General features: G+C 47.8%; 1 protein-coding gene across 2 annotated transcripts in view; it reads left to right on the top strand.

Annotated features, from left to right (window-relative positions):
• The first annotated feature begins 563 nt into the window (after positions 1–563).
• The window catches only part of COL5A1 (collagen type V alpha 1 chain), a 139,870-nt gene continuing 114,224 nt past the window's right edge, over positions 564–26,209 (top strand). For both annotated transcript variants that reach the window (XM_062505913.1, XM_062505911.1), the window contains exon 1: positions 564–1,154. In XM_062505913.1, the coding sequence (XP_062361897.1) occupies positions 1,055–1,154 (100 nt within the window). In that variant the 5' untranslated portion in view covers positions 564–1,054. The remainder of the gene's footprint in view (positions 1,155–26,209) is intronic.

Here is a 26,209-nt window from a genome sequence, read left to right as displayed (position 1 = left end):
GGTGTGCAGAGCAGGAGCAGCAGCTCTCCATCCCTTCCATCCCTTCCCTGCCAGAGGTGCATTTTGCCACCCCAGCTCCCACCTTTCCTGGGAAGGGAAGCACCTTCCCTTTCCACTCCTTGTTCGCACTTTCACCCTTTGCACGTGCTCTTTTTCTGCCAAATCCTTGCATTTTCCACACCTCCACGAGCCCCATCTGACGGAATCACAGAATACCCTGAGCTGGAAGGGACCCACAAGGATCGAGCCCAATCAAGAATCCCACCCCGTGCTGGAGTTACTGAGGTTTGGGACCGGGATCATTCCCTGGGGAGCCTGCCCGGTGCCCGACCACCTCCTGGGTGTAAAACCTCATCCCGATATCCCACCCCAACCTCCTGTCACAGCTCCAGCTGTGACCCCGGCCAACCCCGCCCGGCAGCAGAGGGGACATCAGCACTGCCCCTCCCAAAAAACTCCGGGAGAAGCGAGGAGACGGCAGAGGGCAAGAAGAGGAAAAACTCCTTGTGCTGCTATTCCAGAGTGGGGGGGAAAAAGGATGAAAATCGCTTTTGGGGGCCGGGACATGCAGCTGGAAGCGGCAGCGGGGGCGGGGGCTGGCCCGGCCCGGGCTGGGGGGGCTGCTCCGCCCGGCCCTGATTTGCTGCTGTGCTCCGAGATTGACAAACTCCTGCCTCGCGTTTAAAAGAAGGGGGGAAAAAAGGGCGGTGTGGGGAGAGAAGGGAAAAAAAAAAAACCAAAAAAAAAAAAAAAAAAAAAACCAACTTTCCGGGAGCGAGGCAGGGCCGGAGCCGAGCCCCCGCACCCTCCGCCCGCCCCATGGCTTTATAAAGGGCTGCTCCCGGGGGGGGGGTGCCGGGGGGGCTGAGCGCCTGCTCTGCGCTTCTGCACACAGCTTGGATTCCTTTTATTATTCCTTTTTAATTACTTTATTTCGATTTTTAATTTTTTTTAATCTCCCCCCCCCCCCCCCACGCCTCGTGTTGTCCCGAGCTGGTGCCCTTTTATTTTTTTTTTTTTTTGAAAATTTTTTTTTTTTTTTGGTGGGGGGAGCATGGATACGCACACGCGGTGGAAAAGGCGCAGTTGGATACGGAGCTGCTCGGTGCCCGCTGCTCTGGTGTTGCTGGGTGCTCTGTCCCTCGGCCGGGCAGGTAAGGGGGGTCCCCAAACCCCCCCCCCAAAACGCGTGGGAGATGCTGCGGGGGTCGTGGAGGAGTGGGCGAGGGTAGGGGGAGAAGTTTTGGTGTGGGGGCAAAAACTCTTGGCTTTCCTTCCTCCCGTGCATTCCAGCAAAAAAAAAAAAAGAAAAAAAAGAAAAAAAAAAAAAGAAAAACCACCCAACAAAACCCACCCAACCTCCTTTAGCTGCCCGAGTCTCTGAATGCCATTTGTCAGGGGGCCCGTAAAAGGGGAAAAATCTTAAAACAATTCTTTATTCGCCTTTCTTGGAGCAAGAACTGCCTCTTGCCGGGCTGCTTGTTTTGTTTTTTTGTTGGTTTTTTTTCCGGAGGAAAAGTCGGGGATGAGTTTCTGGAGGCTCTGGTTCTTTCTATCTCGCTGTGGATATATATGTGAATGTATATTTAGTTCCCTGGAAACCTCCGGGCTTGCGTAGTTCCTCCTCCTTGAACAGCAGAAAGTTTTGTTGGGTTGTTTTTTTGTTTTTTTGGTTTTTTTTTTGTCCCGCAGGAATCTGCTCTCCCTCCGCACATCAAAGCTCGGGACACAAAAGCTTTGGAGCTGCTCGGGGACCCCAAAGCTCGCTGCCCCTTCACCAACCCCAATCCCGCAGGGTTTCTCCCTAAAACTGGGGCTGAGTGCAGCAGGAGGAAGCTCAGAACTTCCAGATGTGCAGCAGCACAGAAAACCACTGGAATGTCATTTCCACCCCTCCCTCCTTTAACCGCGCAGAAGAGGGACTAAACACATTTCTGCTTCCCTTTGGGGACGTGCAGTTCGTTTCCAGAGCTCCGCTTCCCAAATTTCTGCCTTCCCCGGGTGGGCTGGGAAATGCCAGGGCAGAGGGAGATTTTGGGGGGCTGCTGGCGAAGTTTTCTGTGTGTTTGCAGAGCCTTTTCCCTGTTGGTAGTGAACAAACTCCGCCGAGCTCTGTTTGTGTTGGATTTCTGGGGGAGCCACCGCGGAGCAGCATTTTGTCGGCTGAGTTTTGGAAATCTGAAAAGTTAAACTCGAGTTCTTCAAGGGTAATTTGAGAAGCCCAGAAGTGCCCTGGAGAGCTGGGCTGTCTGGGATTCAGCTTCCCCGGCAGAATTTTGTGTTTTCGGGGTGGTTTTGCCCTGGGAAGCGCTGGCAGAGGGGAGTGCAGGGTTTGTCCCAGCACAAACACCAGTGGGATTCTCTGTGTAAAACAGCGGGGTTGCGAATTATTTTCATTTCTGGGCTCTTCAAATGACCTTAAGGAAGAAGAGGTGGGCGTTGGAGGAATGCTTCCATTAAGGCTTTGCTTGTGGAGGCTGAGCAGGGTGGAAAACTCAGTGAATAAAATGTCCTGAACATCCCTGCAGGGAAAGCTGGGGGCAGTGGGAGATCCCAGAGCTTCTCCTGCAGAGGAATTGGGATGGTGGAGGCGATTTCCAGCTCTCAGAGCTCTGGAATGACACCAGCTCCTCTTGTCAGGCCGCCTGCTCGGGTACTTTGTATCAGCTGAAAATTCAATTATCGCCAGACCTCCCTGTTTCAAAGAAAAAAAACAAACATTTTTCTCCTTTCACTTTTGCCCGTGCTGCCGCTTTAGCGCTTCCAAAGCATCCTCAGGCACTTCCCTGTCTGTGCTCATCCTCCAGACCGCTCCCAAAGAGCTTCTCAAAGTTCCCAGGTGATTTTTTGGGAGCAGTTTTTTGGGGCAGAGGATGGCTGGGAGCTCTCGTGGGGCCAGCGTGCAGCTCTGAGGAATGACTCTTGTGGTGAAAAGCTTTGAGTTTTCCTAATGAGCCGCCTAATAGGACATCAAATCATTTGGATGAGGGAGGAGCCAGATTGGGGCTGCTGATGGCATTGACTAATGGTCTTGGTGGCTTTTATTTATTTATTTATTTATTTTAAACTTTTCCACGTTGTCTTTGGTTTTATTGCAGCTCAGAGCGTGTTTTAGTTCCAGGATAGTTGGTTTCTCTGAGCGGAGAGGTGAAACATCCCTGTAATCTGTAAACCTGGCACAGAAGATTTCCAGCGAATAACAGGGAAATAACAATGCCAAAGCTGCCTCCCACCACTGCCCATCCAGCTCAGATTTTCCCATATTTGCACAGATGATGTCACACCAAAAATCGAACCCACAGACAAAGCTGGAACCCGTCTCTGCTTTTACAAATCCCTGCAAAAACCGAATCGGGTTTCTGAGTGGAACTTTTTGGATGCAGCAGTTTCCTTTAGTGGCAAGAAGTAATTAGGATCCAAACTAAAATAAAAAACGCTGGAAATTATGCAGTATCCTGTTACCAGCTGTTGCTTCTCCCCTTGGCTCTTCCCCAGTCACCTAAACGAGCTAAAAAAAAAATAAATAAAATTATCCAGCCAGTTAAAAGCAAGGGGGTTTTTTGATTTTTTTTTTTAATACTTTGCCAATCAAAAGCGTTGATATTGTTTTACAGGAAGAAATCTGACTTTATAAGTGTGGAATGGATGGCAGCTCCAACTTCCCCTGTAAAAGCTGGATTATGCTGTCAGTGCACTGCCAGGCTGCAATGGGAATTTGGAATTAAAAGCACCCAGCTGTGGGACCTGCCCTGGCCAGGGGACAGCAGAGCTCTTGTCCTCTCCTTCCAGGGAACAGGGGGAAAACTCTGAGCTGAGAATTCCCTGATTTCAGGGAATGGTGAGGAGCTGATCCTCTCAGTTTCCTCCAGCTTTGGGAATGGGAGGAATCCCACTTCAAATCCCATTTCGTCTCTTGGGGTTTACTCTAAGGCAAAACCTGCTGGTGAGTTGCTGGTTTTTGGTGTGCAGGCAGGGACAGCAGTGAGGACTTAGCTGGCTCCGACCAGAACATGTTTTTAATGGCAGGTTTAAATGAAAAAACTGCTTTGGTGTTGTTTCTAGTGCTTAGTGTGTGCCCTAGGAGGAATCAGGAGGGGCTGGAAAGGGGTTGTGAATCCTTATTTTAAATGGGTGCTGTCCCTGCCCTTTAGGGAGATGGAATTTTTCAGGTTGATTCCTTTTTGAAATAGAGATTTAATTGAATTAAGTTCAATTAAACAGGTGGGTGCCTGTCTCTGGTGAGCTGAGGGCAGCGCTGCAGGGGTTGTGCTGACATCTCTCCGATTTGAGGGGGGACCCAAAAATCTGCTCTGGCACCTCAGAGTGATGCAGGTGTGGGGGTGGGACACCCCTGGTTTACCTGGGGAGTTCACCTGGGCTCCTTTTCCCTGCAGCAAGTGCTCAGCACAGAACCCCCAGGTTAGAAAAGACTCCCAAGATCATTGAGCTCAACCTTTGACCACCACCCTGCCACCAAATCACCACCAAATCACAGCTTTCATTCGGCAGGAGATTTTCTATTCCTCCTTTTATTTTTGTCGCTGTCCCAGAGGCTCTGGGTGGCACAGAGATGTCCCCATCAGCCTTGGCAGTGCCCGCCTGCTTTTCCTCTGCCCTGTGCTCAGCTCCTGGAGCTGTCTGTCCATCTGAGTCCCCCTGTCCCCAGGGCTCAGGATCTGCGTTCTCACTCCTGCTTTGAGTTAGATTTCATTTCTAAGATGAGACAGAGGAGCAGCAGGGATTGCTGTGGAACGTGCCCAGTGTGAAGTGGCATTTAAAAATGTTTTGAGTTTTGTTTGGGCTACAGGAAAATCTGGGAGTGCTTTCCAGGAAAGTGCTCCTCACTCCAAAGGGTTTATCTGCTGGGGAGTTAAAATTGGCTTTTAATTCTCTCAGTAATCACTTTTTGTCTCGTGTCCTGATTCCTGGACCTGCTGGATCTGGATTCTGCCCTTCCCAAAGTGGTGCTGGATGGGTGGCAGTGCCTGTGGAAATGTGGGAATCTGCATTTGGGAAAACTGCAGGCAGCTAAGAGCTGGGGATGCTTTCACAGAAATTTTGGGGCTTTCTGGCCCTGTCCAGCCTGGCCTTGGACCCTTCCAGGGATGCAGGGGCATCCACAGCTGTTCTGGGCACCCTGTGCCAGGGCCTGCCCACCCTCCCAGCCAGGAATTGCTTCCCTATATCCACTCCAAAGCTACTTTCTGTCAGTTTAAAGCCATTCCCCCTCATCCAAAGCCCCTCACGAATTTTGTTGTTGACACTTGAAGGGGCTCTGAGCCCTTTTCAGACCCTTTGGGATGAGCTGTTCCATCTAGAGCTGGCACTCTGCTGTCATGGGAGTTAACTTGGAATTGAGCAGCCCCTAGGACAGGGGAACTCAGGATACCAGGATAAATCTGGAATTTCATCCACTCTGTCCACACTCACCCAGCTCTGGAGTTTGACCCTCAGGATGCAGCCGTTGTCCTTTAAAATGGATCATTTGGCTGAGAAAAGTGTAAAATATTGTTTGGCTCCTGTGGAAAACGAGGCTGTCAGTTTGTAATACCCAGATTTTGGTAAATGGGAAGTGCTGGTTAAAGTGAGCAGAATTCTCTGGGAAATAAACCAGGAATAAATCCCAAAACACACCTGAAGGGTTTTTCATATGGGGAAAGAATTCTTCCCCTCTGCTCCATGCTTTTATCCAGCACAGACTTCCCATCCCATATTTAGGACTCTGCTGTGAGTTGTTGCTGTCCAGGATATTTTTGGGAATGCTGAGGCCTTGAACAGGTGGAATTGGGTCAGATTTGATCCGCAGGATTGGTCCCACAGAAAAATCAGTGTCAGGGGGGTGTGCACACCTGAGCTTCTGGAGTTCAGGGCGATCTGGCCGTGTAAATTCTGGGATTTCAGATTCTGGTTTGGGTGGAATGTTTGGGTGGAATCCATTCTCTTGGATGTATGACAAGGCTGGTGGATATAAGCAGTACTGGTGTGGTGTGGGAGATGCTGTTCCCGAAAAAAAGAGCATTTCCCTTGGATCAGCAGCCCAAGGAGTGCTGATGCCATCAAAGGCACTCCCTGCCCCTCTTCCCTTCCCCTCTTCCTTTCCCCTTTTCCCCTTCCCCTTCTCCCTTTCCCCTTTTCCCCTTCCCCTTCTCCCCTTCCCCTTCTCCCCTTCCCCTTCTCCCCTTCCCCTTCTCCCCTTCCCCTTCTCCCCTTCCCCTCTTCCCCTTCCCCTCTTCCCCTTCCCCTCTTCCCCTTCCCCTCTTCCCCTTCCCCTCTTCCCCTTCCCCTCTTCCCCTTCCCCTCTTCCCCTTCCCCTCTTCCCCTTCCCCTCTTCCCCTTCCCCTCTTCCCCTTCCCCTCTTCCCCTTCCCCTCTTCCCCTTCCCCTCTTCCCCTTCCCCTCTTCCCCTTCCCCTCTTCCCCTTCCCCTCTTCCCCTTCCCCTTTTCCCCTTCCCCTTTTCCCCTTCCCCTTTTCCCCTTCCCCTTTTCCCCTTCCCCTTTTCCCCTTCCCCTTTTCCCCTTCCCCTTTTCCCCTTCCCCTTTTCCCCTTCCCCTTTTCCCCTTCCCCTTTTCCCCTTCCCCTTTTCCCCTTCCCCTTTTCCCCTTCCCCTTTTCCCCTTCCCCTTTTCCCCTTCCCCTTTTCCCCTTCCCCTTTTCCCCTTCCCCTTTTCCCCTTCCCCTTTTCCCCTTCCCCTTTTCCCCTTCCCCTTTTCCCCTTCCCCTTTTCCCCTTCCCCTTTTCCCCTTCCCCTTTTCCCCTTCCCCTTTTCCCCTTCCCCTTTTCCCCTTCCCCTTTTCCCCTTCCCCTTTTCCCCTTCCTCTTCTCCCCTTCCCCTTCTCCCCTTCCCCTTCTCCCCTTCCCCTTCTCCCCTTCCCCTTTTCCCCTTCCCCTTCTCCCCTCTTCCCCTTCCCCTCTTCCCTTCCCACAGTGAATTCCTTTTCCTTTTCCCTCCTCTCTTCCTTGGGAGAAGTTTCTTCACTTCCACCCTGGCCTAGCTTTATATCCAGTATTTTACTCTTCCCACAAAATCTGATATGATAGGAACTGAATTTCCAGCCCTTAAAAACACAATTAAACCTTTGTGTGAAAAAAAGCAACACTGAGGATAGCAAGAACGAGCAAAACCAGGGGAACAACAAAAGCAACAAAAAATTAAAAAGGTTGAGACATGAAAGAATGGAAACATTTTGTTGAAACCTAATGTTATATGGAAAAAATTGGGTTGGCAACGTGGTATAATTAACCACTGGTTACTGTTGGCAAGTCCCAAGGCTCTTGAAATTCAGCCTAGCACTGGCTGAAGCATCCAAATGATGTCGTGGTTTCTCTGTGGACGTGTCTGGAAAATCTGTGGAACTAAAATAAATAAATGAAAGAACTACACAAAAGGCATTTTTGAGGTCGGTTGCTCCAAGTCTGGGCTCTGTTTTTTTTTTGGTTTTTTTTTTTTTTTTTTCTTTCCAGAAGCCAAGAGGATTCTTAACATCATCTGGAAGCTTTCACAAAGACGAGATGTCATTTTTTAAAAGGAGGAAAGTTGTATTAATGTATTTACAACAGAGTTTTTCTTCAAGTTTGTGTAATAAGGCTGAGAGAAAAAGGAGAGTTTGGGGATTGAGTGAGTGGAAAAGCTGCATCAGGGCTCATTCCTAAACTCTGCTGTGGATTTTCTCCCAGTCCTCAGTCAAATCCCTGGATTTTCAATGTCCTGGGGGCTGATCCTGCATCCCTGTGTGGAACCTGGCCCTGGGGGTGTGCTTGAACACGATTTTATTGCTGATGCTCCAATAAAATCTGTGTTTTCAGCAGCTCCAGGAGCCTCCTTCCATCCCTGTGCCTCAGGTTGTGTTGGTGATTGATTCTTTCTACTTTAAAAATGCTTTTCCTCCTTGGGAATTTTTTTTTTCCTGTTAGGCAACACCAGTGCCCCTCACAGCAAATCCAGGAGGTTATTTGGATTTTGTGTTTCGATTATTTTTTTTTAACAGATTATACCAAGATCACTGTGCTGTTCTATTGGCTGCTCTCGGAATCCTTTGAATTAGATCTAGAAAGGAAATTTGGGGCAGAGGATTGCTTGGGCAGCCACAAAAATCCTTCAGTTTACTGGGAAAATAAACCAAAACTTTTTGGGGTGCAGGTAGGAGTGGGATGTGCAGAGGTGTGGGATTGTGATGAACTGGAGTTCATCTTTAATAATGTTTTTATACTTTAAAAATGCTTTTCTTCTTGTTGGGCCACACCAGTGCCCCTCAAACAGCAAATCCAGGAGGTTATTTGGACTTTTTCTTTAGATTTTGGACAGGTTTTTTACAGATGTGTCAAGACCACTGTGCTGTTTATTGGCTGCTCTGAGAATCCTTCCAATTAGATCTGTAAAGGAAATTTGGAGTTGTTTTCCTAAAGAGGGATGGGCTGGATGTTTAGGGGCCTCTTGTTCTCCTTCAGCTCAACAAACACCAGAATTATCTTACCTTAACTTCGTATTTTATACATATCTTATTAAATTTATTTACTATACAGATCATTAATACATATTTACCTACCAGCTGAGGGTGACCCTGTGTGCCATCCCTGCCTGGACTCAGCTGTGTCTCCCTAGCCATGGCCACAGGAATTCTTTCAGAATAAATAAATTAAGCAAAAAGTGTTTCCTGGGCTCAGCTTCTCAGCAAACTGCTTCCAGGCCTTTTTTAATTTATTTTTTTCTTCTCTTGCTGCCCCAGCTTGCAAAGGAGGGGAGTTTGCAGCTCTCAGGAAGGAGCTGGGTGGGAAAGGAGAGGTCACTGAGGGGTCTGCTCAGCACTGTCAGATTTAGGGACAGGATTTTGTCCATCAGCTGGAGCTGCTGGTTCTGAGTAAGGAAATTCAGGAAGGAGCCACGCTCTGCCTGAGCTCATGAGCCTGGCTGGCCTCTCCTCCTCTGCTTTTCCTCCCTCCACCCCTTTTTTTGTTTCCAAGACAATACTGGAGTAAGAATTCACTGCAGCTGAATTCCTGGAGATGACACTGCCAGTTTCCCAGGATCTCTCATCCTCCTGCAGCGTTATACGCTGGGTATTTTTTTATTATTATTATTTTTTTTTAGTGCAGCTCATTCAACTCACAAATACAAATTAAGCAGTGAGTTTGTTGGATTTGATTTTATTTTATTTTATTGTGGGTTTTTTTCATGCTAGATGTGCTGGAACGAGATACCTACTGTGTGTGCTCTTGTGTGCTGCAGGGGAGAGATCTGCTCCGAGGGCTGCAGTTCACCAGCTGAATAATGCAAGCATTGTTTGGGTGCCCTTATTTCCAGCTTGCACCATTAAAAGTGAATGGAAAGGTCAAGGAGATGAGTCACAGTGAACACAAGTGTCATTCTGCTCAGGAGAAATGGGGAAAAAGGAGCTTCCAAGGGAGGTGTTTCAGCCGGTGCCAGCTCTGCTGCGCTGGACTCGCAGGGAGTTGTGAGAGGAAATCTTGGCTGGGATCTGCTGGAGTGTTCAAGAACCTAAAAACACAAAACCAGCGAGGGGCTGGAGTGTTCAAGAATCCAAAAAACACCAGCGAGGGGCTGGAGTGTTCAAGAATCTAAAAAACACCAGCGAGGGGCTGGAGTGTTCAAGAAGCTAAAAAACACCAGCGAGGGGCTGGAGCTGGGCTCTGGAAGCTGGAGCTGCACTGGGAAATCCGGGTGATGCTCTGGAGAAGTTGGGCTCTGTGCTGCTGTCCTGGAAAGCAAACAGGAGGAGGAACAGGGGAGGGTTGGCTGCTCCTGCTCTCCTGTACAGCCACTGGTACCCAGAAGGAAACAATTCCGCCACATCCAGGTGGAAATTCCTGATGCTCAGCCAGAATTTTAGAGCAGGGTGGGGTGAAGGTGCTCTTGGAGGGGGACTGGGGACAAGGACACAGGGAAAGGACAAAGGAGAAGGGGTCCAAGCTGCCAGAGGGCAGGATTGGATTGGGTTGGGTTGGATTGGGTTGGATTGGGTTGGATTGGATTGGATTAGATTGGATTGATAATGGGAAGGAATTCTTCCCTCTGAGGATGTTGAGCCCCTGGCACAGGGTGCCCAGAGAATCTGTGGCTGCCCCTGGATCCCTGGAAGTGTCCCAAGCCAGGCTGGAGTGACCTGGGATAGTGGAAGGTGTCCCTGGACAAGCTTAAGGCCCCTGCCAACCCAAACCATTGTGTGATTCCATGATTATCCCTAAAATGGTGGGATTTGGAGTGGTGGGGTCCCCATCTCTCCCTGCAGCATCCCAGGGAAGGACTGGAGCAGTGACTCCCTGGATCTGAGGGCACCTGGAGCTGGGCCCAGCCCCGTGCCCTGCCCAGCCCTTTGCAAATGCCCATTTGTGAATGAAGCTTTTTTGAATCTCCTGCTCAAATCCCGATGCAGCGAGCCCCAGGCAGCTGGGGAAGCACTGGCAGAGCCCTGGGAATGGGAATGTGGAAGGGCTGAGGGGTGGGATGGGCTGGGGACCTGGCCAGAGCCTTTCCCTTCCATTGCTGCTGGAACTGCACTGCAGCAGCAGCAGTGGCCAGGGCACAGAAGGAGTTCGGGGCTTGTTGATGCTTTTTTAATAGGGTGGAGTTTAAATCCTGGCCTCGTGTACCTGTGGGTTTCCTTTTTTTACACCCTCCTCTGGGTTTATCAATCTGGCTCGTTGCTTTTCCCTTCCTGGCAAGGAAACAGCCTCGGTGCATTTGGGATTGTGGTGTGCTGCCACAGCACAACCCTGCACATTGTCCAGCACTCCTTTGGGGTTTTGGCAGCATTTGAACGCTGAAAGTACAGGGGAATATTGAAATTTTTGATTTCTAGCTATTGGATTTTTCAGTTCTGAAGTCACTCTGCTGGAGTAAAATAGATATTCCTCTGAAAAAGAGCGACAGTTTCAGAATCCTGATTTATTCTGCTCCTTCAAAACACACCTTCAGTCGGGAGCCAAAGCCAACCCTTTTCCTCGTCCCTCTAATTGGGGCTAATTTCCATAAACAACTTTGCAAATTAATTTGCCAGCTCAGCTTTGATCTGAGGTGGCCAAAAATTCCGCCAGAATTCCAGTGGATATCAAATGCCTGGGAGCTGGGACTGGTTTTCTGGTGATGCAATGGAGTCATGGAATGGTTTGGGCTTGGAGGGTGAGGGGGGTGGTGCTGCCTGAGGGCAGATTTTGGGGAGCTGTGCCTGGTTTGGGGTGAAATATTTGGGTTATAACCTTTGTGCTGGTATTCCATGGAAATCTAGGATTTCTGCAGGGGGATGAGGAGGGTGAGAGATGGTGGGACCAGAGCTGGGGTGTGATTCCATGGAAGCAGGGCGCAAGCATCCCTGGAAACGCCCCTTGAAGGGTTTTCCTTGGAAAATACGAGGCTGTCCATGCCTCAAACACAGGATCTGCTGCCTGGGGGCTGCTCAGTGGAGAGCTGAGCATTCCTTGAAGGATCTCCCTGCATCCCAAACGCTCATCCTGATGTTCTCCTCATTCCTGCCTGGTGTGACAGGTCCCTGAGAGTCCCCCCGTGGTGTCTGTGCTCCAAGAGAGCCCCCAGGGCGGGAGAGGGAAGCGGATTTATCCCTCTGGCATTCGGGATCCGATGGAAAAGTGCGAGGAATGTTCTCTCAGCAGGGCTTGCCTGCATCGGGAGAGGAACATTATCACGTCCTGTGCACTTGGGGGGAGAAAGTCCCTCGCTCTGCCTCTCTCAAATGTTTAAATTAAAACAATCTGGCTTTTCTGCAACTCTTGGATGCTTTCCCTGCTGACCTCAGGAGCTGGGATGGGAGGAGGAGCCAACAGATCCAAACTAGCTCTGGATTTTTGAATTTTTTTTTTTTTCCTCCCTTCAAATCCTGAATCCCTGCAGGATGCAGAAGAGCAAAACAACGAGGGCCATATCTGCTGTGGAAATATCCATTTTTTCCCCAGTGCTCTGCAGTTAAGGAGCTATATCAGGAAGCTGTGAGGCTGGAGGGAGCAGGCACACTCTTTTCCAGCCGCAGACATTCCCACAGCAGGGAAAGAAAGGCTGGGCAGGATCAGCCTCTCACCCCTACAGCAGGACAGCAAAGCCAAGGTGCTCCCAGGCCTTGGACAACCATCCCTAAGGATGCTGCACGTGACCCTTCATCCCCAAATCCCAAACACAGCCCTGCTCTCTGTGCTGGGAATTCTGCTTGGGCTCGCTGTTCCTGAAGGTCTTTTCCAACTTGAGCGATTCTGAAAAATCATCCCAGGGCTCTGCTCTGACCCTCTGAGTTTTCTCCTGGCCCAGAGCCCCGTGGTTGGGCAGAAATGGGATTTTTTTTTGGCTCCCTGGCTGTGCCTCAGGCTCTTGCAGCACTGCCTTGGTCTACGTGGAGCTGGGGGTGGATCCAGGGCCGGGAGCAGCCTCTGGTGATTTTGGGAATTTGGGCACGGAAGGAGCATCGCTCCCGAATTACAAAACTTCCCTTCTTCTCTTCCTGCTGCTGCTCTTTGCTGCCCATGGAAGTTTTTTTGGGTGTTTTTCCAGCATTTTACAGTCCTGAGCAGGATTTCTTATGGCAACGGGGATAACTGATCCAAACTGATCCAGATATTTCCTGTGAAACAGGAACCAGAGCTTGGTTTGGGTGTGGAAATGCCCATAAAGAACTTGGGGTTTCTCAGCTGAAGGGGTTCAAAACCCAGCCCAATAAAGCCTGGGATGCTCTGAGACAGTCAGAGCCTGAGTTAAAGGTGTTCTGCACAGCATCATCAGTCACAAATTGCAAAAACTCCCTTCTTCTCTTCCTGATGCTGCTCTTGACACGTTGCCTTTGCTGCCCATGGAAGTTTTTGGGAATTTTTCCAGCATTTTACAGTCCTGGGTGGGATTCAGGGCAGGAAAACGCAGTGGGATTTCTTATGGCAACAGGAGTAACACCAAACTGATCCAGATATTTCCTGTGAAACAGGAACCAGAGCTTGTTTTGGGTGAGGAAATACCCATAAAGAACTTTGGGTTCCTCAGTCGAAGGGGTTCAAAATCCAGCCCAATAAAGCCCGGGATGCTCTGAGACAGTCAGAGCCTGAGTTAAAGATGTTCTGAGGGCTCTGAGAACCCAGCAGGGTTTCTCTGCCTGCAGCTCCTTCTCCAAAGCCTTGGCCAGACAATCCGGGGCCCTCCTTGCCCTGGGGACGCCCATCCCAAATCCTGAACATCCCAAATACTGAACAGCCGTGCTGCTAAAAGGAGCAGAGCCTGCAAATAGCTGAGCCTCTGCTGCTGCAGAGCTGCCCCATTTTTGTGGCCTGGGATGAAGTTTTCCATGGATTAAGCTGAAACATCTGCTTTTGGGGGAGTGAAATCTGCCCCAGTCTTTGCTTTGGCTCCGGAGCCCAGGGTGGGATTTGGGGTTTTGTTGGGGTCAGGTTGATGATATTTCTGATGGTGGTAAAATGCCCAAACTCCATTTTTAGTCACTGAAAAGTCTAAAAATAGGTGTGGGGGATGAGAGGGAGCTTCTGAGAAAACTGAACTGTGTTCTCTGAGGATGAATATCAAAAGTGGCTCAAGAAATTGATTTTGGGGAATTTCCACACTTTCCTTCTTGTTTTTTGGAGCCAGGGATGACCGTGGAGGGAGTGCTGGTACAGACAGGTAGGCCAGGTCTGTGCAGGGTCAACTGACACAGGAAAATGTAGAAAATTCTTCTGGGAAGTCAGGCCTGGTTGGGAATAATCACTGGGGAGCCCTGGAGGTGAAATAACCTGTAAGGGCTCCCAGGGTGGAGGGAAGGGATGGGTGTGAGGCAGGAGCTGCTTTTGAGCTGTAATATCCTGGGGTTTATATTAAATTATTCAATGATTTGTGCATGGGCTTACAGCTGGATCTTTTCTGCATCCACATCCTGGTGGGTTTGGGCAGGAGGAGCCAGGAAAAGGGCAGAGCCCTTTCCAAACACTCTGGAGTCCTGCATGCAGCTGATGTTGCATTTTCTAGGATGATTTCTCCCTTCTCCTTGCTCTGGAATAATCTCTCAGCATACTCATGAATCGGTCACTCTGAGTGACCTCTTTGCATTAATAAGAACAACATTTCTTTTCCTGTAGCCATGGAAAATCTCCCTTCCCTCCGGGTTACAAATGAGGGCACAGAAAAATGTGCTCAGATCACTTTTAAGCCCAGTACCAAGTTGTTCATATATTGCTTATTTGGTGATGAGGACAGCATCAAAATGCTTCATGTAGGAATCAATCTTCTTAAAATACAGGGTAAAATATACTGATAACTCAGCATCTGCCTTGTCTCCAGGTTCCTAAATTTTTTTCCCCCCTCATTTCTCTCACAGTGCCTTTAACTCCTCAGTGTGCTGAGTGGTGCTGGGCTGCAAGGATTGGTGGAAAAACACCAAAACCACCACTTCCCCCTGTTCACAAATGGTTGGAAATGTCATCCTGTGCTTTTCCAGATGCTGGAATTGTGTCCCTTCCCTCCTTTATCCCCAGGGTCAAACCCAGAGCTGAAGTGACAGAGGAATTCTTGTCTCAGTCCCACCACAGCCAGAGCAGGAGCTGAAAGGCAACCCCTAAAGGGTGACCCCAAATTTTGGGATTTGCAGCAGGAAGGACCAGCTGTTAATGGGGAAAAATGGGATTGAGCTTGGTAGGGAGGGAATGTCTGTCAGGGAAGGATGGGCTGGGGAGTCAAGGAGGAATCTTAGCTTGGATTTCTTCCCGGCTGTGCATGGCAGGGATGCAGCAGCTTCCCTGGGAAGGGAATTGCAGCTTTCCTGCTTGTTCCCACTGCTCTCCAGGGAATTCTGTGTGCACCCCGAATCCTTTGCCCTTCCTCATCTGTAAGGAAATGATGTTGTGGGGCTTTTTATTTATACTGATGTCCTGATAAATCCTCAGGCTCTTTGAGGATAGGAATCACCCCCCCCCAAAAAAAAAAAAAAGAAAAAAGAAGAAAAAAAGCTTAGACCTGATGATCCTTGAACCTGATATCCCATAATTCTGTGATGATAATTCTGTAATTGCAGAAGTTGGGCAGGGTTGTAGGGGAGCTGCCAAAACTCCAGGGATAAAAGCTTGGGGTCCAGGTTGTCTTTCCAGCTCTTTGTGTGGCTCCCCCTAATTTTTGCCTCCCTGGACTTGTGTTGATTCTGCTGTCCCCACTGAAAGCAAAACATTAAATATTCATGCTGGTGGCACCTTCCCTCCTCCTGGCTGGCTGCTTTTCCAAACACAGGACGTGATATCTCCTCATGCACCCTCTGCCATGTCTGAGCCCTCTCTCCAGGTGAGGGATGTCCCCCTGTGATGGTTTCTGCTCCTCTGGCATTCCAAGGGAGTGATGATTTCCCCCATGAGGATCTGCTCTCTGGTACAGCTGAGTTGTTTTCCCACCCCATCAATGTCTCATTACTCAGAATCCCCAGCTCAGAGCCCTGGCACTCGCCCAGGCACAGATTTGGGTGGGAAAACATTCCCAGCTCTGTTTTCAGGCTGGGGCAGCATCCCTCAGCCACCTCTGCCACCCATTCCACACCGTGCTTGTCCTGTCAGACAGATTTTTTTGGGATATCTCTGTAGACCCAGCTTCAACCCCTGCCTAAATCAAAGCCTCTGTTCCCTCTGCCTTGGGGCGGTACCTGTGGCACACCTGGGGTGTTTTTGGGCTGGCTGCATTTCCAAAATCACCTTGCAGCCAGCTGCTGTAGAACAAAATTATTTAGGCTGGAAAAGTCCTCTCAGTCCCAGCACATAAGCATGGCTTAAGTGTTCTGTCCTTCCAGACAATTCTGTCAGCACTGGGAAGGGTTTTCTGGTCCTGCTTCCTTTCCCTGGGTGATGTTTTATTTGTACAGTGTCTGTATCCTGTTTAACCTCGGTGCTTTCCAAAGCCAAACCCACTCTGAGGTTCTGAAGGAGAAAACCCGGAGGTGAGTTTGGCACAGCCAGCTCTGGGCAGGGCAGGGATGGATGTGACAGCAGCTCTGTGGGGATTTTTGGGCAGACTCCTGCTCCTTGTCTGCTCCACAAGTCTGGGATTGTGGCAAAAACCATCCCAGCGTCATGGGAACACTGGTGACCATCCCCAGGGAATGACAGAGTCATCCCAGGGCCATGGGGACACTGGTGACCATCCCCAGGGAATGACAGAGTCATCCCAGGGCCATGGGGACACTGGTGACCATCCCCAGGGAATGACAGAGTCATCCCAGAGCCATGGGGACACTGGTGACCATCCCCAGGGAATGACAGAGTCATCCCAGAGCTCTGCTGGAAGCTGAGGCACGTTCTGGTGCTTGGGGGAAAGTGTTGATGCTTTTGGACTGAGAAAACTTCCAGTTTCAAGTTTATAAAGAACATCTTTAATTAAGGCTTAATTAAAGACAAAAGTGGGTGATTAAGGAGAGCTCTATTGGGTGCTCAGGTCAGCAGGGCTGATGTTCCGAGCTGCTCAGGAGCTCTCTCCTCGCTTTGGTGTTATCAGAACAGAGGGAAAGATAAACTGAGCAGGCAGTTTCAGGAACCTTGGGAGCAATGAAAGGGATAATGCCAGGGTGGACGCCCTGTGCTGCGGGGAGAGTGGCTGAAGAAGTGGTTGATGTGTCAGGTATTGATTCCTTTGCTGCTTTTTACTCATCTGGTCTCAACCTGCTGCTTTTTTTGCACCCTTGGGAAGGGTGAGAGTGATGTGGGCTCTGCTTGTTCTGTAGTCAAGACACGGGCAGAGAACAAATCAACCCCAGTCTGCTCAGTCCTGCAGTTGGGGATTGATCCTTTGGAGCCAAAACCCTCCTGAGGGGCTGCAGAATTCAGTGCAGGAACAAAATCTCTCAGCCCTGGAATTTGGGGCACTGATTTTGCTGCTGGAGGTGCTCGAGGTGGCTGTGTTGGATCTCTGTGCTGTGATTTCACTGCCCTGTAAATGAATGTTTTTTGTGCTGTGTTCTTAGAGAAATATATATATATATATATTTTTAATTTTTATTTTTTCTACTGCCAGTCTTTTAGGGTCAGGTTCTGCCAGCCTCATTAAGGAAATTGCCACGGAGCAAATTGGGATTGTTGGAAAGCAAAGCCATATATTCTTCCTCAGTGGGATTTAATTCATGGAAGAGTTCTGTAGGGAGGATCTGGCTGGGCTGGGCTTCTGCAAAAAACCACCCCTCTAAAATCAGATTTATTTCTAAAGCTGGGGTTTGTTTGTTTCCCTTTAGAGAATTCAGTTGTCTGATGGCAAAGAGGATCTTCGGTGTTATCAAAAAGCAAAATAAAATCAAAATGTGGTCACTGGTCCTTCCCTGCAAGGCAGTGATGGGAATATTGAGTTATATCCTTTTTTTAAATACATTTCACAAAATTGGGAAGGATTTAGGAGCCAGCACTTGAAGCACTGATGGGAATATTGAGCTTTATCTCTTTTTTTTAATAGATTCCAAAAAATTGGGAGGGATTAAGGAATGAGCACCTGAAGCAATGATGGGATTATTGAATTTCATCTCTTTTTTTTTTTTTAATAGATTTGAGAAAATTTACGGGACTTTAGGAATGAGCACCTGAAGCAATGATGGGAATGTTGAGTTTGATCTCTTTTTTTTTTTTTTTTTAATAGATTTGAGAAAACTGAAGGGGATTTAGGAAGCAGCAGCTGAAGCAGGGATGGGTTTGGAGGATGGATTTGCAGGGACTCACTGGAACAAGTCAGGAAGGGAAAGTCCTCTCTGGAGACTCAGCAGGAAGGGATTGAAGTGCTGAACATTTGCTCAGATTGGTGAATTCTGTCACTCTTCGTGTGGAATTCCAGAGTCAGGGTCTGCTTTGGGTGCCCTGCAGGAATTCCAGGAAAAGCTCATCCCAAAAACTGTTGTGTGAAGCAGAGAGGCTTAAAAAATACCAATTTTTCCAGCCTGAGTGGGCATTTGTGATCCTTTACTCATCGATTTTCCATTTCCCAGGGGAGGCAGAGCCACCCCTGCTCCATCCCCTTGTCCCAATCCCTCGGGATTTTCCCAGGGGAGCAGCAGGGCTGGGACATCACTCCGGCCCCAGCAGCACTGACAAGGAGAGCTCAGTGATTTTTATAACTGTCATTGGCCCCTAATTAGGTGTTTGATGCCAAAGTAGTGATCATAAAAGGCTCTTTATTTCAAACAAACCCATGTGGATAATTATGTAAATATTTGTCTGGGCCAGCCTTGGGTTGAGTCCTGGGAAAGCTTTTTGGATGAGGATCTTGGATGTTTCTTGTTGGCTTTTATAGGAGCGTATTTCTATTTTTTTTTTTTTTTTTCGATGCTATCTTTGGGTTGGAGTCCTCCTGTGTGGAGAATGGAAGACCTGAAATGACATCTCAGCTCTTAAATTGCGGCAGATATTTCCAATGTCACCTTGTAAGCTGTTTAATAGGGAATATCTGAAAAAAACACCCAGCTGTGACCCAGATTTCCTAAAAACCAACCCCGCTGTGGCAGCTCTGGCTTCCAGACAGATGAAGCCAGGATTTTATAGGAATATTGGTGAGGAAAGATCCATCAGCTCTTGGAATGGTAGCGAGGGATGGTTTTAAGGGGTGCTGTGCAGCCTGGGAGGGGTTTGGGTCCCTGGTTTTGGGGTTTCTATCCCTGCTTTTGGGGTTTCAATCCCTATGGAGAGGTTTTATCCCTGTCTTGGGGTTTGGATCCCATGGAGAGGTTTTATCCCTGTTTTGGGGTTTGGATCCCATGGAGAGGTTTTATCCCTGCCTTTGGGATTTTTATCCTTGTCTTTGGGGTTTCAATCCCTATGGAGAGGTTTCTATCCCTGTCTTGGGGTTTGGATCCCATGGAGAGGTTTTATCCCTGTTTTGGGGTTTGGATCCCATAGAGAGGTTTTATCGCTGCCTTTGGGGTTTTTATCCTTGTCTTTGGGGTTTCAATCCCTATGGAGAGGTTTCTATCCCTGTCTTGGGGTTTGGATCCCTGCTTTGGGGCTTTTATCCCCATGCAGAAGTTTCCATCCCTGTTTTGGGGTTTGGATCCCTGTCTTTGGGGGTTTATCCCCATGGAGAGGTTTGTATCCCTGTTTTGGGGTTTGGATCCTTGTTTTGGAGAGGTTTCTATCCCTGTTTTAGGGTTTGGATCCCATGCAGAGGTTTTATCCTTGTTTTGGGGTTTGGATCCCTGCTTTGGGGGTTTATCCCCATGCAGAGGTTTTTTGGGGATTTCTATCCCTATGGAGAGGTTTCTATCCCTGTCTTTGGGTTTGGATCCCTATGGAAAGGTTTGGATCCCATGGAGAGGTTTCTATCCCTATTTTGGGGGTTTGGATCCCTGTTTTTGGGGTTTCTATCCCTGTCTTGGGGTTTGGATCCCTGTTTTGGGATTTTTGATCCCATGCAGACATTTCTATCCCAGTTTTTTGGGGTTTGGATCCCAGTTTTGGGATTTTTGATCCCATGCAGACATTTCTATCCCTGTTTTTTGGGGTTTGAATCCCTGTTTTGGGATTTTTGATCCCATGCAGACATTTCTATCCCTGTTTTTTGGGGTTTGAATCCCTGTTTTGGGATTTTTGATCCCATGCAGACATTTCTATCCCTGTTTTTTGGGGTTTGGATCCCTGTTTTTGGGATTTTTGATCCCATGCAGACATTTCTATCCCTGTTTTTTGGGGTTTGGATCCCTGTTTTTGGGATTTTTGATCCCATGCAGACATTTCTATCCCTGTTTTTTGGGGTTTGGATCCCAGTTTTGGGATTTTTGATCCCATGCAGACATTTCTATCCCTGTTTTTTGGGGTTTGGATCCCAGTTTTGGGATTTTTGATCCCATGCAGTCATTTCTATCCCTGTTTTTGGGGTTTGGATCCCAGTTTTGGGATTTTTGATCCCATGCAGACATTTCTATCCCTGTTTTTTGGGGTTTGGATCCCAGTTTTGGGATTTTTGATCCCATGCAGACATTTCTATCCCAGTTTTTTGGGGTTTGGATCCCAGTTTTGGGATTTTTGATCCCATGCAGACATTTCTATCCCTGTTTTTGGGATTTTTGATCCCATGCAGAGGTTTCTATCCCTATGGAGAGGTTCGTATCCCTGGGCAGGTGGGATGGGGAGGGAGGAGCTGGTTAATTAGCTCAGTAATTAGCTGTGACTGGGCTCCTGGGGGCTCTTTGTAATGCAGATGAAGCTCGGGGAGATTCCTGGGGTTTCCTTTCTCCCTTAATGCCCGAGGAGCAGAAATCACCAAGTTCTGTCCAGGCTGAGCAGGAATTCCCCAGGTTTCCCTAATCCCTCTGGATGCGCTCATTTAATGGGAACAAACCCTATCCCTGAACCAAGGGGAGGAATACCGAAATTTCAATGCAAAAAAAACCAAAACACCAAAAAAACAACAACAATAACAACAACAAACAAAACAAAACAAACAAAAAAAACCCCAAAGAAACAAACAAAAGAAAAACAAAAAAAAAACAAAAAAAACCCCAAAACAAACAAAAAAAAGCGCCCATCAAATAGGAAAGGAAAAATAAAAAAAGTAAAAAAAAAGTAAAATATGGAAACCCAGCAAAAAAAAAAAAAAAGAAAAACAAAAAAAAACCACAAAAAAAATCAAATCCCCCCCCAAAAAACAAACAAAATATACCAAAAAACCCCCCCCAAAAAAAAAAAACCAACAAAAAATAAAACAAACAAAAAAAAACCCCACAAAATGTGTCATTTCTGAGCTTGGGCAGCGAGGAAACACACCCTGTACCAGTGGTTTATGGATAATGGGAAATGGGAAAGGAATAGGAGCTGGATGTTGTGCTTGGATGAGCCTGTGCTGCATGTTTGGAATCACCAGATTCTATATTATCATAAAAAAAAAAAAAAACCAAAACCCTCCTCTGGCTTACGGTAAAAATAACATTTCACAGGGCAATCCATCTAAACACCTAATTGGGAACAAAACCTGCTGGGAAAAAAAAAAAATAAATAAATGTGGATTACAAGTGAGAAAATCACTGGGAACGGGGCATTTAAGGGGTGAATTTCAATTTCTTCCTGCTCTAAGGTGTCCCTTGAGGGTATCTCAGCTCCTCGGGGGTTGAGAAGGGATAAAATTCAGGTAATTTGGGGCTTTTTTTCCTCCTGTTCTTGCCGTGAAAGCAGCACCTGTGTGGTGCAGTGTGGGTTATATAAACTCAGGAATTAATGCTCCGGAAAAAATTTTGGGAAACGAGCTTCAGAAACACTTCTCATCAAGTCAAGCAGGTATTAATCTGAAATTTGCCTGCCGGCTGTATTTTTGAGGAGAATCAGATATGAATTAAATGCTCAGAGTTGGTTGGTTTAAGCATCTGAGGGAAATAATTGGTTTTACATTTCTGTCCCCCTGTGGAAATAGTGCAGTGTAGAGTAGAGCTGGAAATAATTCAATGTTGGGTATTTTATTTTTTATTTATTTATTTTTTTCTTTTTCATATCAACCAATGAAATATTTAAAAATGAAATTACTCCTGCCTGCTCCCGTTAACTTTGCAGACAACTGAAAAACCTGCAGTGCGTGAAAATGAATTTTAGCTCCCGAATTGCTGGATTTTTGGGGAGCATCCCAGTTTACCTGGCGTGGGATTTGCTGCCTTTGAATTGGTGATGTGATGTTGGACTCTGAGCCTCTGCCCGGGTTTAGTGACCTGGAAGTGATGCTAATTGTGCAGGTGATTTTGTTAATTTGCTTAATCAAGCTCAGGGCACTCAGCAAAGGGCTCTGGGAAGGTTGGAGTGAAGGATAATTCTGGAATAGCTCCTGTTCCCCCATCAATTTTGCCCATTTTGGCTCCTTTTTCCACATTTCTTGATTTAGGGAAAAGTTTCTCCTTGTGTTTCTGGTCCCCTCACAGCACAGCTTCCAGCTCACACCCTGATCCAAATTCTTCAGCATCTCCACTTGCCCCGAGTGCTGCTGGAAGAGGCTGAGAGGGAACAGAATCCTTTGCCGTGGTGTTTTCCTGAGCACAAAATTCCATTTGAACGTGGCTTTATGGCCCTTTTTGATACTCCTGAAGTGTCAAGAGGTGTGATTTAGGTTATCCTATAAGGCTCTGTGTGTGTCCTGCTGTGCTTCCACTGGCTGAGGAAGGGGGGGAAAACCCAAATTTTGTTCAATCTGTTCCCAAAGTGCCTTGACACCCATGGAGGCTGCTGGCTCCATATAAATCCCCTATAAGTCCCATATAAATCCCCTATAAAACCCTTATAAATTCCATATAAGTCCCATATAAGTCCCATATAAGTCCCATATAAAACCCATATAAAACCCATATAAAACCCATAGAAATCCCATAGAAATCCCATAGAAATCCCCTATAAAACCCATAGAAATCCCCTATAAATCCCCTAGAAAACCCATAGAAATCCCATAGAAATCCCATAGAAATCCCATAGAAATCCCATAGAAATTCCATAGAAATTCCATAGAAATTCCATAGAAATTCCATATAAAAATCCCATATAAAAATCCCATATAAAAATCCCATATAAAACCCATATAAAACCCATATAAAACCCACAGGCATGGGCTGGGATTTCCTGGGTGCAGGACACCACTCTGAGTGTGTGGGATGGCTCCATCCTGGTGCAATAATTCCCATTCCAGTGACACCCTTGGGATACAGAGAGACCACCACCCCTACAAAATGACCCAGAGAGATGCAAGGAATTGATTTTACAGGGAAAATCCTAATTTAGCTGTTGGATTTTGTTCCTTTCTGGGAGGTTTTGAGAGAGGCTGTGAGGAGGAGGCTGCTCTTAGGCCGGGTCTCCTTTATTTCTTCCCCTTTTCCAGATAGTCCTGCCAGCTTTGGATGTTTCCTTGCAGGAATAACTGTTCTGCACCCCATTAAAACTGGTTGCGAAGCTTGTTGATTTTAATGTGCTGCAAGCTCAGGCTCTAATTAAGCTTTGCAAGGCTTTAAGTGGTTGATTATTACAAATTGCTTTGAAAATGTAGCTGCTGTCCCAGTGCCAGATTGTCTGGGAACACTGGGACTCTTTAGAGAAAAGATAAAAGGTTGAAATTTCCTTTTCCACCTTCGAGTTCACCTGTGTGAGAGGCTCTTTGTTCAGGAATGAGTCCCGTGGCAGTGGAGAGAAACTGGGAAAGGCTTCCCCATGCTCCCAGGGAAGAATTAATTCCTAACATCCCATCTAAACCTGCATTCTGTGGGTTCTGAGCCTTGTCAAAAGTTTTGGAAAACCTCAATGCCGCACCTGCGGAGGAGGTGCCAAGGTTTTCTCTTTTTTTGGGAAGAATGACATCCAATCCATTCCTTGGATGTGATTTCCATCTCCTGCTGGTTCATCTCCGGGGGATCCCCGAGGGCTGAGGCAATCCAAGGGTCTTGCAATGATTCAAAACGGGATTTTGTGTAAAAAATCCAGAGCCTAGGGGTAAGGGGGACAAAACTTGCATCCTTCTAGGGCTGGTTTTAAGGAGCTGCTCCTGTAAGAGCTCTCAGGGAAGCATTCTGAAGTTGGGGTCCTGCTCCAGCAGTTTTTCCATCTGTGGATCTGCTGAGTTTGGAGCTTTCACAGCTCCCAAAATTCTGGTCTCCACTCGCCCTCAGTCGTTCAAAGGGCAAGGCTCCTGCCAGGAATGAAATTGGGGCTGGAGCTCTTCCCAAAATGTCACAGTGACCCAGAAATTCCTGCTCCATGTGGAGGGGGGAGCTCGGAAAGCTCTCCTGGATCGGGGATGGGATGGGCTGGGATGGGAGCAGCCCCTGGAGCTGCTGATTCCCCTCATTCCTCTGACCCCACTGTCAGGATGAACTCCTAAAAATTCCCTGGACGCTGAGCAGTGATGTGGATCAGAGGGTGACAGGGCTTCACCCAGGCTCTGCCCTAAAAAGCTTCATGGTTTTTGCTCCATGGATGGGATTTTTCCTTCAGCAAGGAAGGATTTGTCCCCTGGACCTGCCTTGGGGACAAATGGGGAAAGGCAGGGAGAATCCCCCAGACCCCTGGGGAAGGGAAGTGCTGTGCCCTGCACCCCCAGACTCCTGGGATGTGACTCCCATCTCCTGCTGCTCCATCTCCAGGTGCTCCCCGAGGGCTGAGGCAATCCAGGGACCTTGCATGGATTTAAAAATGGAATTTTGTGTCAAAGAACAGAGCCTGGGGGTGAGGATGACAACACTTGTGTCCCTTTAGGGCTGATTTTAAGGAGCTGCTCCTTTCAGGAACCTAAAACAGGAACAGGACACCCCCCCCCCCCTTTCCCTGTTCCCTGGGGGGTTTTTTTTCCATCACTTATTCCCAGGATTTGTGGCAATGGGGAGGAACAGCTCCTTGGAAGTGGTGAAATCCCCACTGTGGGTGCTGCTGTCCCCAAGTGTCCAGGCTTGGATTTGTCCCTTGGCTGTGCAGGGCCGTGTCCTGCTCCCAGGCTGGCGTGGGACAGGGATTGTCTTGGAAAATCCCGTCCTCCTCTTCCTCCTCTGAGCCCTCCCTTTACTGCTGGACTCTTTCTTTATTTCCCCCCTCCCAGGGGAGAATCCCAAATCCTCAGCTCTTAAAGCAAGCGGGATTTTTGCTGTCCTTGAAAAGCAAAATTGAATTTGGGATTTCCCCTCAAATCCTTGACATTTGCCTGATTTCTGGGTATGGCATCTGGAACTTTTGCATGGAATTTGCAGCAGATTGTTTAATGATATTCCACGGAGGAAAGCCTTGCTCTTCGCTCACTGTTTGCTGCTAACACCATGGCTTTGTTACAAACCCAAATGATTGATTATTTAAAAAAAAAAAATTCTGCTCAAAGGAACAGGGATTATTTGATTCTTTGAATTTCATGGAGTCTCTGAGCTGCTCCAGTGTCAGTTCTGGGTTTCTTTCTTTTCCTTTTGGGAATAGATGCAGGATCCTTCCAAACTGACTCTGCATAATGGTTTCCTTTGTTCCCAGTTGGGACTATTTGGGCTTTTTTTTAAAAAAGAAAAATAAATAAATAAGGGGATGTCATGAGTCACTGGTGAAATATTCTGCAATCTGGAGCAGTTTGAATTGACACAGCTCTGTGGCAGCTCTTGGGAGAAGCAGATGAGTCCTGACCCCTTCCATAGCTGGTTTTTTTTTTTTTTAATTCCCTCTATTCTACCCCTTCCTAAAGAACAACCTTTAATATCTTCAATCCTGCAGCTCACATTCCTCAATTCTCCTCCTTAAAATGCCTTTTCTCTTTGCCCAAATAAATAATTGTATTTTATTGGGCTGCTGGCATGCTAAAGAATTTAAGAGGCTCTGTTAAGCCCATCCAAAAGATGCTGGAGCAACAGCAGCTGGGACTTGATATCCTTATTTTAGTCCCTGTTTTATTTTAGCTTCTGCCACCCTGTTTTAGTCAGTTATCCCAGGGCTGCAGCCGGGTCAGCTGTGGTGAAAAGTGTTTAGATAAGGAGGCAAAATTGTTGAAATCCCAGGAGCCTGAAAAGGAGACTCTCAGCTTAATTAAAAAAAAAAAATCATCATAAGGGGAAGCAACTTCCAGTCCTCACTTGCTTTTATTTCTTCTGGATCTGACACAGGAACTCTAGGAATAATATAATAGGCCTAAGTTAGGATGTAATATATAAATACCTCTTGGTTTTAATTCCAAATCTGAGCCCAGATGTTCAAGGCAACCTCTGGGGAGTGAGAAACCCAGAGCCCAGGGAAAGGGCTGTGCCCTGCCCAGGCTGGGCCCTCCAAAGGCAATAATTGAGTGTTTATTTAGGGCTAAGAATATCTTGGAAAAGGAATTAAAGGCTGCTGAAGCTGGAAGGGGAAGGGTTTCTTTGGAGCACAGGGGAGCACCAGTCCCTCTGCCATGGGGATTCTCTGCTTTTTCCTGGAGGAACCCCACCCTTGGATGGCTTTTGCAGGTTGGGATTGGAGTTTTGGGGTCACCAAAGGCTCCTCCTGTCCCTCCTCAGCTGCTCTGACCCCTCATGGTTTGGGCTTCTGCTGGAAAACATTTTGTCCCTTAAAAATAGGGAATGGCTTCTGTGTGAGGGGGACAGGCCCTGGCTCATGTTGTCCAGAGAAACTGTGGCTTCCTCTGGGTCCCTGGAAGTGTCCAAGGCCAGGCTGGACAGGGCTTGGAACAACCTGGGAGAGTGGAAGCTCTGCTGAAATTCTTTTCAAGGAGCTGAAATGATCTTTATTGGCTTTATTTGCTGTCACTGGTTGCTGGGAGATAAATGGCAATTTTCTGTTGCTGCTCATAAAGGAAAGCTTCA

The sequence above is a fragment of the Cinclus cinclus genome, chromosome 19, assembly GCF_963662255.1.
Source record: "Cinclus cinclus chromosome 19, bCinCin1.1, whole genome shotgun sequence".
In the NCBI taxonomy this organism is placed as follows: domain Eukaryota; kingdom Metazoa; phylum Chordata; class Aves; order Passeriformes; family Cinclidae; genus Cinclus; species Cinclus cinclus.
This window is presented reverse-complemented; position numbering and strand designations above follow the sequence as displayed.